We start from the raw sequence: 14,055 nt of genomic DNA on the forward strand, positions 1-14,055 counted from the left end.
TGCAGTCTCGTCAGCAAATGATATAAGTTTACCATTAAGTGATACTTTAAACACATGATTATCGTAAATTATAAATAAAATTGGTCCAATAACAGTCCCTTGGAAATTCCTAATTTTAAAGTTTGATCCACACTTAGTGAGTTATTTAATTGTACTTTTGTCTTCTTTGTGATTCCATCAAACCCTGTTGAAGATCCACCTTTTAATTCACTAATAATGTTTTTTATGTCATCTGTTGTTACCGGTTAGAAAACTGACAGATTATTTTGTTTAAGACAGTCCTTTTCGAAATTCGAAATCTGTTTTATAATTTTTATCGATCCGTATAGCTAATTTTTGATTACCATCATTTAAAGTATGACAATTATATTTCGAAATATTAAGGTTTTTAAAAAAAAAATTAAATAAAAATAAAAATTATCTAATTCCTCTTTGAAGAAATCATTCTTTTTAAAGAAATACTCACTCATATTCAATTCGCATTTGCGGTTTCGTAACATTTTCTTGTGGAATTCACATAGGTGACTGTTAGCTGTGTGATCATTTTGATAACCCATTCTGTTAGTGACAGGCTCTTGTTTTTGGTGCAGTGTTTTATTTTGTGCTCTTCTGCACTGTTGAGGCATCTGGGATTCTTCAAGTTTTCGAGGCATCTCAGTGAGGTGTGTCCGTAACCAAGACAATGATTGCATTGCATCAATGAGTTACAGTCGTTCTTCTTCGTGTGCTCTTGTGAATCCAATATTGATCCTTTCTTTCGATATTATTATTTTTCTTAGTTTGGCTGTTGTTTGTATAATGAAATTTTGCTAATTTATCAGATTTTTTATTCTTCGGCTTTTTTTTTAACAACAATTGGTTCATTGCCAGTTTCCGACGTCTTGGCATTTTATAGGTCTTCATTTTGATTTATCAAATCTGTTAGAAGTTATTCTTCCTTGTATCCCAGCATCAGCACCCTTAATGATAATGCAAGATTTTTTTTTATCTATCCGGTTTTTTGTTGATTTCGTTTATTATTTTTTTGGCATCATTTTGTTTCTCACATGTTAGTATTATTTTGTTTTGATACGATTTTCTTAGTCCGGAAAATCCTATTCCTAGTTTGGATACTTTTATTTTATCTTTTAATATTTAATCGATTTCATCTGTAGGTTTGTCTTCTTTTGAAGAAATTAGTAGAGCAAAATTTGCTTTCGGTAATGGGTGAAATTTCTCTTTTACTACTATTGCCTAGGTTTTATCTTCATTTGCTCTTGGTTCTACATTTAATGTGGTAAACCTTCCTGCGAGTATTCAGATACTCGAACCTCACATTCGTCTAAGCATATCAACGTATATCATACTTGCATATTGTTTTTCTGTTTCTCCAGGTAACATTTATGTAGAAACTTTACCAATCAATGTAGAACCAGGATCCCTAGAAGAAGACGGATGGATAATTTCTTGTACGGAAATTGACATTGACCTGCCGGATGTCAAAAAGGAATGCTTGACGGGACAGATGGTGACTCACAGTGGAGAAAAACCTTTTTCATGTTCCGACTGCAGTTATTCATGTTCTCAAAAGAGAAGTTTGACGAGACACATCTTGACTCACAGTAGAGAAAAACCTTTTTCATGTCCTCACTGCAGTTATGTATGTTCACAAAAGGGATATTTGAAAAAACACATGGTGACTCACAGTGGACATAAACCCTTTTTATGTTCTCATTGCAATTATTCAAGTTCTCGAAAGACAGATTTGTCTACACACATCCTGACTCACAGTGGAGAAAAACCTTTTTCATGTCCCGACTGCAGTTATTCATGTTATCGAAAGGGAAGTTTGAAGAGTCACATGGTGACTCACAGTGGACTAAAATCTTTTTCATGTTCCGAGTGCAGTTATTCATGTACTCGAAAGGGAAGTTTGTCGAGACACATGCTGACGCACAGTGGAGAAAAACCTTTTTCATGTCCTCACTGCAGTTTTATATGTTCTCAAAAGAAATATTTGACGAAACACATGGTCACTCACAATGGAGAAAAACCTTTTTCATGTTCCCAATGCAATTATTCGTGTTATCGGAAGGGAGATTTGACGAATCACATGGTCACCCACAATGGAGAAAAACCTTTGTCATGTTCCCAATGCAATTATTCGTGTTATCGGAAGGGAGATTTGACGAATCACATGCTCACCCACAGTAGATAAAAACCTTTAACATGTTCCTATTGCAGCTATTCATTTTCTCTAATAGAAAATTTAAAACATCACACACTTACCCATACAAGAGAAAAACTCTACACATATTACGATTGCAATTATTAATATTTTAATTTATTATTGCGTTCATTTCACGCCCGTGGGGCTTTGACTTGCTGCACAAGTTAGAATATGAGAAAGAAATAATAAAAATAAGATGACAATCAACAAAAAATACATTCATAGTTGGAACACTAATATTATATATTCTTACGTCACAATTGGGACACTAATATTATTTATTCTAATATTAAAGTTGGAACACGAATATTGTATATTTTAAAATTATGCGATATGATTGTATTAAAAGAATTATTTTTTTCTAAGAAAGATTCTTCCATCCGGTTACCATTACTTTGTGATGGCTGTCATATCACTATGATGCCATTTCTAGATCTCAAAGGATTCGTCCAAAGTGCGAATGCAGTAAATCTCTAGTAAGAGAAATTTTCATTGCAAATATGAGCTCAAATTTAAGTCACATACGTCAACGTCTTCTGCAAGATTCAACACTATCGCTACAAAAAAAAACAGTCGAAATTGTGAGAGATTTGTCAGCATAAAAGTGCACCAAGACAGCCAAGGTCACCTTATCAAAGTCAAAATGTCAACAGTCATTCAAGTCCAAAAGTGTCAAGTCCAAGAGGATCAAGTCATTATGTTCGTCAAGTCGTCAATTCATCGTCAAGTGGTCAATTCAATCGTCACGGGTCACCGTCGTAGTCATCATCACCTTCAACTTCAAGTGGGCATATACCCTGTGGAAGATGTGGTCAGCAACACAGATATAAATGTCCAGCCGTCAATGTCAAATGCAGTTCATGTAATTTTTACAAGCATCACAACCTAATGATGAGAGTGCTTATTTCTCTGAAGTTCATTACGTTGGAAAAATAAGAAACATATATAATAACAATAATTTAAGTCAAGCATGGCACTTAGATTTATTAATTTATAATAAAATTTTGGAAATGATTTTAGATTTTTTTATTTTGAATAAGAGGTTGACACAAATGTCATGTCAATTATCAAACTTTAAAAAGTTAAATTTATTAAATTCTATTTTACAAAAGGGTTACGTAAATGTGTCTGGTTTTGGAGGTAATAAAATACCGTTTATTGGGCAATGTGATCTTGTATGTCAAATTAATGGAGAAGTCACAAATAATATTATTTTAATGTCAATCAGTTTTAGGTCTTCCAACTGTTGTTAAGCTTGGTATTAAGGAGTTTTTAATGTTCAATCTAGTCGTAACATGTAGTATTTAGCACGCGGCGCATCTGTTATAGTTAGAGATGGCAAAATTTAGCATTCATTTTCAGATTTTTTATCATTAAATTGGAAATTTAGCGTTTTATAGCATTTTGAGGCATAATTTAGCGTTTTGTAGCAAAATAGAAAAAAATGTAGGTATTTCCTGAATGTTTTTAGCGCATATTTTAAGTATTTTTGGTAAAATAGGTATATGTTTAACCTTCATTTGCAAGTATTTCCATGTGAAAGATTATAAATAATTAATTTTAATATTAAATTAATAAGGAAGGAAACTCTAAGTACGGGTCGAACACAAACACAACAAATGCAGATTGCGATTCACATCAATAGGCGTCATTTATTTCGCACAATTTGTGTAATGTCAAAAAGAAATTTTAGCTTACAGTACAAAAATATTAAATATTTACACATAAAATAGTAACAAAATTATAAAAAATCGTAGGAAAGGCTTCCAAAAATGAAATAAAGTAGGCATAATACTTTTCCCTGCACATTCACATGAAATTACCTTCCTTATGCATTTTTCTCAATTCTCCTTTAGTTGTAGGACTAAATATTACTGTATCAGCTTCTCCAATTTGTATGGTTCTTTGACTTCTGAAATACGCTATATTCTCGGAAAGCGTTTACGCACACAGTCGGCGGAGCGCAAGCTGAAGTTAGAGATGATTTTTAATCACTTATTTACGCTGATAAATATCGATTTTTTTAAATTCTCACATATTATTTTAATACCCAATTGTTACAAGTCTACTTAAGGGAAGTTAATAATTAATATTATTCATGTAAAATATTAGGAGGAACGAGTACAAAAAAAAAAGAAGTTACTTAAGTTCGAACACGATTAAAAATTTATTTAAAACAATGTATAAAGAAGGGTTAGTCTTAATCTAGGCTTAATGATAGTTCTTAAAATTAATTCTTAAAACTAATTGTCCTTTTTCTTAATCCTAAATTATCTTCATTCTCTGTCTTAAAAGTTGGGTCACGTTACGAGATAATTATGCAAAAATTGTGCAGACACTTCCCTTTACGATGATTCTGGAATCACGGATCTCCACGTTCGCACTTATCACCGACAACACAAGCGGCAACTTGGGTTGGATCCGAAGGGCGGAAGTAGTTCAACCTGGGCCAAGGCTCCGAAGGGCGGAGTCGGCAGGCAGCGAATTCTGAGTGGGCAGCTTCTGGGTAGGAAAATCCTCGGCACCGCTCCAAGGGGGAGAGCAGGAAGTTTCTCGGCGGAGGCGAGACGGTAACTTCTGCTAGGGCAGCTCCCTGGTTGGAAGAGCCTCGGTGCCGCTCCAAAGGGGGAGAGCAGGAAGTTTCTCGGCGGAGGCGAGACGGTAACTTCTGCTAGGGCAGTTCCCTGGTCGGCAGCTGCCTCGGCGCCGCTCCAAGAGGGAGAGCAGGTTGATGATGACTCCCAAGATGATGACTGTCGAGTGCGGAAATGTGAAGTGTCGAGAACTAGGCGAGATCGTGACCGCCCCAAGGGGGGGCGAGATGATGACTCTCGAAAGGCGAGATTGTGACTGTCGAGAGGGCAGCCTCCTGGGCGGAGGCCCCTCGGCGACCGCCCCAAGGGGGGCGAGATGATGACTGTCTGACTGGGTACTCTTGACTGTCCTGGTTGCGGAATTTGTTGAGCTGCGCAATCCGGCGACCGTAGCGCACCTGTCGTGGGGTGCTGGAACTAAAGTGGTTCCGCTTTACACCACTTCGGTACGTTGTTTGAGTCCGTGGCGCTGGCATCGACATTCTCACCTTAGTCGTTATTATTATTTTAAAAGATGCTAAAATGACATTTGTACAAAAGACCTTCAAACAATTACAATATAGCCTAGCCTTGGGCGAAGGTTTTTATTGCCGAGTCGCTGGTTTAACAATACACCCATTTCGGATTACGACTTGATGAGGGTATAGAGCTAAATCTGCCGACTAATGGGTGTATTTCCAAGTTGGCTTTCTATTTTTTTTATTGAGGGACCGGTGAAACTATTGACAAAATATTTAGGTCTAATAAAATCTGAACTGCCGCCTCCATCTGCGTGTAAAATCACAGAGACAAATGCTGGAGCACGTGTTCGCTTTGGTCTTTCTGTGAATTCAAGTCATGTATATACCTAGGGACATATCAATGTATTTTCGGAAAATTCGCGCCTATTTCGCTAAATAGAATAATTTAGCTGAAATACGGCCAAAATCACATTTTTCGCGTTAATTCGCGAAATAGAAATCACTGAAAACACTGTCAAATGCTTTGAAACGCAAAGAAAACTTATAAATGCCCTATTTTCGAACCATAAATATTTTTTCGCGTTTTTAATTAAAACGAAATTTTGCCATCTCTAGTTATAGTGTTATCGTATTTTATAGTTTTCAGCAGGCGATGCATCTGTTATAGTGATTTCGTATTTTACAGTATTTAGCACGCGGTGCATCTGTTATAGTGTTATCGTATTTTATTGTTTTTAGCACGCGGTGCATCTATTGTAGTGATTTCGTACTTAATAGTTGCGGTGCATCTTTGAAGACGTACAATTCTAAAGGCAGCGTGGATATAATTAACTTCTCTTTCTATAATGCTAGCGTGACTCATTATCGGCTGCTACGATATCTGTAATAGTTGAATCTGTTTTCTTTTCGTGTGCCGACTACAAATTTGCATGTTCCACAAAGAGACAACTTAAAACTCATATGTTTACCCAGAGTGGAGAAAACCCGTTTTCTTGTCCCAACTGCAAATATTCATGTTATACAAAGGGCAGTCTTAAAATTCACATGCGTACCCACAGTGAAGAAAAACCTTTTTCTTGTCACGACTGCAACAATTGGGCACTTCTCGTGTGACAAATGATTTTGCTGTTGGCGAATGAAACAACATAGAAGAACGACGTAGAGTGATTCTACACCCGCACCAGGTGAAGTATTACTGAAATTTCAATACCTGAGGGGAGTATGGGTACTACTATGAAGTACTACTGTTCGTTGCTCTGTTCCACTGACTATGTCGTTTTTGAAAAAATCCTTTGCAGAAATGGACGGTTCTTTTAATAGATTCCACAAATCTAGCCAATTTCAATTTTTAGAGGACAGGTATCAGGTGGGATAACTGTCTTTATTCTACCGTTATTGCAATTGAAGGTTCCCCGAGGAACTAGCATCATTGGTCCTTTTGGTACCGTTGCAGTCAGGAAACACGCCAAACGAGCACCCACAGGTAAGATTGACCACATGAGAACGGGTCTTTACCACGATTCATGGGATAATGAGAGAAAGCAATCATATTGAAACAGTGAGGTTTGTTCAGCATCATATTTTTCATCAAATCCAAGGAAATATAACCGCGAAGAAAATTGGACATTTATTGTATATATTCATTGCTAAAATAAGACATAAAATGAAGGAATATTTTGTTTATATAACATCTATTAATACTCATTCGACCGTCACTCCTGAACACACTAATCCCTAGATTCCTAGCCTCCGCTCATACAATTTTTCTTCCTCGCCTTATAAAAACCCTCCACACAGCACCCCAAAGATAACATAGGCGGGAAAGTTTGAGGGAAATTATTTTCCTCAGGGCCTCTTGTGTTGGGTCAAAGTAATTTTTTAAACTAGTATAACTAATGTAATACGATCAAGGGTATGAGGATCACGTGAGGAGGCACGAAATGAAAGATTTTGTGAAGGTCACGGTGTTTTTTTGAGTCAGGATGCCGAATAGGTGTTGATTTTAGGACCGATGATGAAGACTCCGGATGCAAGTGGGGAAGTGTTGGTCAATGTGCGGGTCGTGAGTCGACGCCGCTGCTGGTGTCTGGACTCGTGTACATCTCAGGTACTGGTGAAGGCCATGGGTCTTCCGGGTGCTCCATTGCTGAACAGGAATGCCGAAGGTGCGGTGGACCTCGTCGGCGGTTGTGCAGGAGATGCATAGACCATCGAGGATGCCGCGTGGTCTAGGTGCGTGGATGTAGCGCTGGTCAGATGTGCTGGAACCAGGGCGCTGTGATCCGGTGTAGCACTGGCCGGGAACGATGGGGCCAGGGCGCTGTGATCCCGTTGGAGTCCCGTTGACTGACTGCTCGCTGCGTCGGGCCTATTTATATAGCCCGGCCGATGGCATCAGTAGCTGCGCGATATCTATGGTAAACTACGGGTCACTCGCTCAGTCTGGGTACTTCTGGTACTTTCGTTGACGCTGGAATTATGCATAGGCATAAGTTGTCAAATCATTGACACCAACAACACCATCGGAAACGAAAGATTACTGTGATAAAAACAACTAAACATAAACTAAAGTTAAATAAAAATATAATAACTTGCTAAAACAATAAATAATTACCAATTATTGCCTAATTTTGATATACTACTACTCTTAAAGTAAAAACAAAAGAACTCTAGTGACATCTATTGACACAAACTCAAAGCTAACATTAATAATAATACGTACAATTATAATTCGCCAAACTGCACCTTATGTCTACGACGAAATAAAGTTGGGACGTCATTCGAAATTTGTGGATGTTGCGCTATAATTATCACAACACTCCCCGTTTTGTGACAAGTTGTACGTTTATCTATGCTATTCTCCATGGATTTACATGTCTACGCCGAGTTGCATATTATTTATCAACCCGCTGTCAGACTCCATTAGTTTGTTTGTTTCGTGTTTTGTGAGTTTTTTTAAAATGAGTTCGCGTATTGTGGTCACACCCAATGAGAAGAAATGTTTGGTTGATTCGATATGCAAATATCCAGCCATTTCTTCCATTGCCACAAATCACCAGCAGCTCGGAGATAATAAAAATGCTTGGGACAAGGTGACGGATGAATTTAACTCGATCGCCGACAATCTAAAGGTATTTATCGTTTGGAATTATAATACCAACCAACCATCACGTCGTTTCATCCACATGCATATATCCATCATAATTTTCTGTTATTTCCACTCCGTAATAGTATACTAGATTATAATACCGTATTGAATTCCTTTTTAGTGATCTCAAGCGCAGCTCAAGAAATATTGGGACAACACAAAAACAAAAAGGAAGTTGGAGCTTCATGGAGAAAAGATGAGCAGGCTCAAGATGGGAGGGGGCAGACTGTCACCAAGTGCTTCCCAGGAGCATCATCCAATCGACAGCGTGCTGGACTTGGTGACAAATGTCGAAATGATTTTCAGCAACGACAGCGATCGCACTATTTGCGAATCGCCTGATGGTTAGTAGAAAGTTATGTGATATATAATGGCACAACCAAGTTGGTTTAATTTGGAATTCCGAGAGGAAATGTTAACAAAATATTGTATAATATGTTTCAGATACCGCTGTGCCCAGCACATCTTGCCTTGGACTGCCTTGGCAGACTGACCAGTGTCAGTCGACAGAATTGCCTGTGTTTGGTAAGTCAGTTTTTGATAATGTAACTGATTATTTTGAATTTAACATTAAAATGCATGTCTAGTCATTTCTATTTATATTGTTGCATTCATACTTAAAGCTAATAAATAATACAAGTTGATAACTAGCAAACAGGTCTGAAATTAGTTGCCTTTTGAAATTCAAAAATTATTAACACTAAATACATCAATAAGTTCACAGTGTTTGTTTGCGCGGTGATGTATTCTTGGAATTAGTGAATAAAAAGAGTAGTTAGTATTGAGGTTTTTTTATAAATTTAATTTAGATTAAATTTGATAATATTATTATTAAGTTCTGCAAGTGTTTTAGTTTTTTATTATTGTGACAGCTGTTTCGGCTTACAAGGCCATTTTCAAACAGTTTTAAAATGGCCTTGTAAGCCGAAACAGCTGTCACAATAATAAAAAACTAAAACACTTGCAGAACTTAATAATAATATTATCAAATTTAATCTAAATTAAATTTATAAAAAAATTAAATGGAGTTCTACGAATTAAACACAAAAACAATAAATAAAAAAAATAAAAAAAAAAAGTATTGAGGTTATTGTTATATTTTAAAGTGTCTGCTTTGAGTTTGTCTGGCAGGTACATTCATAGAAATTAATTCCAATAATTCAGGGCTTTCAATCAGAGATTTGATAATTTTGAATAAAAACAATATATAAGTTAAAAGTCTTCTATCTAGAAGTCTGGTTTGGGTGCGTAAGTTATTGTAATTTATAAATTCGATGGAAATATTTATTTTAAAATTGATGTACCGAAGGAATTTATTTTATACCTTTGTAAGGCATGAGAATGGACTTTGTAGTACGGTGACCATACTGTTGAATTGTATTCTAATTAACTTGGTACTAATGAGCACTATAGATGTTTTAATGTTAACACATTTTTAAACTTTGCCCCCATTCTCAAAATAAAACCGAGCATTCTCATCCCATCGCTTGTAGTTTTATCGATGTGTAAGTTAAACTGCAGACTCTCGTGGAATAAGACACCGAATCTGTTAAACTCGATTAGCGCCATTAATTGAATAAGAACCTTTGCAAAAACTAATAATCTGATGTAGTCAGTAGGTATGTATGTAGTCAGTTTGATACGATGGATGCGTTTAAGGCATTAACCATATCATTGGTGTATTATATTAAATCTGAAGATCTGATCTTCCTTTAATAAATCCATGTTGAAGGGGTGAGATTACTCGTTTAAATTGAGATATCAACTTTTCTAGTACTAGGCTTTAGAAAAGTTTGGGTAAAGAAGACATTACGCATATTGGCCTATAATTTGTTACTTCGCTCTTATTTCCTTTTTTGAAAATAGGTGTCAAATGACTGAACTTCCAAAGGACAGGAAACACACCTGATGAGAGTGACTTCATAAATATCTTATGTATGGGATGTGACAATGAATGCATACAATTAACTAGGAATCTAGGTGGAACTTTATCGGGTCCTGCAGATTTACGGGAATCGAGACTCGTCAGCTTAGATATAACGTCATCTATAGTTACTGTACAGTCAGATATAACGAGGTTCTCAACCATATTAGAACAAGAGTACTCACTGTCTACACTTTTAATAACATATACACCACCAAAAAACTCAGCAAACAGATTAACAGTTTCCTGTAGATTTTGTGATAGTTTACAATCGAAAAAGCATACGACCAAGTCGACAGGAAAAAGCTATGGAAGGTGTTGTCCAAGTATGGAGTGAATGCGAATCTGACTCAGGCAATTGCGTCTCTGTATGAGGGAAGCGTTACATGTGTTAGGGTGAACGGTGGTTTTACGGGGTGGTTTGATATCACAAAAGGTGTTAAACAAGGCTGCGTAATGTCACCGTGGTTATTTAATCTATACATGGTAAATTGTATGCAAGAATTGAAAGAGGTGGGATTGGGCGCGAATTTGAGTAATCTGAAAGTATGTTGCCTGTTGTATGCTGATGATGCGGTGCTGATTGCTAATAGTATGGATGATCTGCAGTCTCTCGTGTCTAGGATGAACGAAGTATGCGTGAAGAATGAGTTAATGATGAATGTAAGTAAGTCTAAAGTAATGGTGTTTGAAAGAGAAAGTACGAAAACAGTGTGCAATATAGCTGTGAATGAGGAATACTTGGAGCAGGTGGATGAATTTGTGTATTTAGGAAGCATGTTTACGAGAGATGGGAAGGCTGACAGAGATATTGAAAGAAGAGTAAATGCAGGTAACTCCATTAATGGAGGACTGAACGCAGTAGGCGCTAACAAAAAATTGTCCAAAGAACCGAAGTTAGCAGTCCACAATGGAGTGCTGGTACCTACCCTGATGTATGGAAGTGAGGCATGGAACTGGCAAAGAAAGGATAAAAGTAGATTGAATGCTGTTGAAATGAGATCCCTGAGGCGTATGTGTGGTAAAACCATGTATGATCGTGTGAGGAATGTGGATATCCGCAAAGAGTGCAAGGCTGATGTAAGCGTAATGAGTAAGATCAAGAAAGGGACGCTTAGATGGTTTGGGCATGTAGAGCGAATGAGCGAAGAAAGGAGTGTAAGGAGAATATACGATAAAAATGTGAATGGTAGCAGAAGTCGGGGACGCCCGAGGAAGACATGGCATGACCAAGTGAATCAGATACTTGAGTCGGGCCATGGCAAGAGTCAGAACAATAGAAAAGTATGTATGAGACGATGTATGAATGTGAATGAGGCAAGGAGTGTGTGCCAAGACCGAGTTGTTTGGCGGTCCGTCCTCTCTGCCTACCCCTGCGGGGAAACGGCGTGATACCACCCATTGTTAAGATTAATATCGAAGATCAAACAATACACGAAAATTCTGACCCTGAAAAAATATCGGACCATTTCAATAAATTATTCTCCAATATCGGACCTAACTAAGCAAAAAAATCTTTGAAATTATAATTAATTTAATAACTACCGACCGATATTTTAACATAGCACAGTATCTAAAATCATAGAAAAAAGGGTGATTTTCTTGAAGATAACAAAATACTATCGACTAACCAATATGGCTTCCGCAAAGGCAGGAGTACTTTAAATGCAATGTGAGCCACCCTCACAACATAATCTCGACATTGGTCGCAAACCACTAGATGTTTTTTTACGATCTGGCAAAAGCGTTTGAAACGGTATCCTTCTCCTTACTGCTTAAAAAACTTCAACAGATCGGAATAACAGGGGTACCCTACACTTGGTTTGAAAACTATCTAACAAACCGAACTCAACAAACTCTTATCCATTCTGACAAAATACATATAAGCAAAATATTATTAATTTCCTACAGTGTGCCTCAAGGCTGTGTACAAGAACCAATTCTATTTCTTAAATACTAATCACTCTCTTAACGAAAGCGCTTGCGGTAAAACAACACACAAATCAGCAGTGACAGCGAGTATCAAAAACAATCAGCGATTTGTAAACTGTCGTTGCTCTATTATGAAACGGCACTGATTTGATCACTTGACACCTTAAAATCCGTCAAGCGCCAAGGCTTATAACTCTAGTAGTCTTTGAGATTGTATAAAACGCAACTTTTTAATACAAAAACGACGCACCGTCAAATAATTTTTACATTTTTATCCTTGTCATACAAAAGCAACGTTTGAATTAAAAATTTTACATTTTTGTTTGCATGCAATATTAAATAAGTACTGTCATTGACTCACATAAAAAAGGAATATTGTCTATGGTTATATCCAGTCTCAATCTGACGTTTCACTTGCTTACGGCCACATAAAAGTTTTTGTTTCGCCTCTTTTATATAGTAATGTCGTATAAAGGGTGGTTATTTCATAAAACCTAATTTATTTATTGCGACGTTTTTATTAACATGTTAAATTGAAGTTGGTTCTTCTACTTTTCTACATTCTACAGATGTTTTTTCAACGCGACGGACGATAGAACATTTTAGTTTCTTCATTGTAGACTTACAGCCCGTGTCACTTATTAATCGAGGGAGTAGAAAGTTCATAAGTAAATATACACATATATATAGAACATAAGGACACGCATAATATTCACTTTTTTATGGATAAAATACTTGGTATTAGTTAGATTATTTTTCGGGAACCTGCGCCACTTTTTGAACGCGAGAAAGGTTTTCTTTCACGCTGTTTCAGATACATTTTTATTACAGTTATGCACCTAGGTTACTAAAAAGCAGTTTAAACATGAATAAAAAGGCGATACAATATCCCTTATTAATTAAATTTTAATTTTTTGAGTATCTTACTACTAAGTAATTAAATGTGTAATAATAAATTGTGAGTGTAATTCTAATTAATCTTTTTAACCAATCACAAATAATACAAATTATTTACTTGATACAGTATATTGAACTGGGTTATCCTAATAAAGTAACAAGGTAAAAAAACGTCAAGACTTGAAATATTATGTTACAAATAAAAGGTTCCCTCAAAACGAAGTCAACTGATAATTTTTTCAAATGTTTCAGTACATATGTATATTGAACTGGGTTCAATGTCTGTTCTATAACAGAACGTTATCACAGAAGACCATGGATCTTCCCGACTCAGAGAGCGCTTCCATCAAAGTGGAACCAGGGACCCAGGAAGAGGATGGAAGTGAAATGCCGTATACGGTTACAGATTTCGACCACCAGGATGTAAAGAGGGAATGCTTGCAGTATACTCCGACAGCCTGTAAGTTGTAGAAGCAAGAAAATGTTGAAAGTTAATTTCAAATATTTTAGCATGTTTCGCGGACTTACTTGTTCATGGCGTCACCCAATGACAAAATTAAATACGTAAAAAAGGACTTTGCATACCAATATTCTGTAAAAACATTTGTTCAAAAATTGCTGCCGAGATGGTGACAGCGATTACGTGGTGAAATGATAATGGGGTCTTGACCCGACAAAATATTAGTGTCTTACATTTATCGACGTTGAGGGATAAGTTGTTAGCGATACAACAATTTGGTAATTTGTCCATATTTTTACTGTTAAATTAGGAAGTTGCTAATATTGTATGTTTATAAGTTTAATTTGATATCACCAGCAAAGAGCAGAACTTCTATATCGTCGAAACAACTTATCATATAATTTATGATTATTTACCTCAAGAATTTTAT

The 14,055-nt window shown here is 36.5% G+C and overlaps 1 protein-coding gene across 1 annotated transcript; it reads left to right on the plus strand.

Moving 5' to 3' along the window:
• The first annotated feature begins 8,598 nt into the window (after positions 1 to 8,598).
• On the plus strand, positions 8,599 to 13,636 carry LOC149416377 (uncharacterized). Its single transcript, XM_089641976.1, has 3 exons — positions 8,599 to 8,756; positions 8,857 to 8,941; positions 13,462 to 13,636. Exons 1-3 carry the CDS (start codon positions 8,609 to 8,611, stop codon positions 13,634 to 13,636), a joined length of 408 nt encoding a protein of 135 aa, XP_089498102.1. The 5' UTR covers positions 8,599 to 8,608.
• The last annotated feature ends 419 nt before the right edge of the window (positions 13,637 to 14,055 follow it).

The sequence above is a fragment of the Hesperophylax consimilis genome, chromosome 17, assembly GCF_061612785.1.
Source record: "Hesperophylax consimilis isolate HC1 chromosome 17, BYU_Hcon_1.0, whole genome shotgun sequence".
Classification (NCBI taxonomy): domain Eukaryota; kingdom Metazoa; phylum Arthropoda; class Insecta; order Trichoptera; family Limnephilidae; genus Hesperophylax; species Hesperophylax consimilis.

Excerpts from the sequence above, each read along its gene's own strand:
- LOC149416377 (XM_089641976.1), top strand. The coding sequence starts at position 8,609 with ATGAGCAGGCTCAAGATGGGAGGGGGCAGACTGTCACCAAGTGCTTCC. Across the intron at positions 8,757-8,856 it reads TATTTGCGAATCGCCTGATG|ATACCGCTGTGCCCAGCACA; the intron begins GTTAGTAGAAAG and ends AATATGTTTCAG. Across the intron at positions 8,942-13,461 it reads GAATTGCCTGTGTTTGGTAA|AACGTTATCACAGAAGACCA; the intron begins GTCAGTTTTTGA and ends GTTCTATAACAG.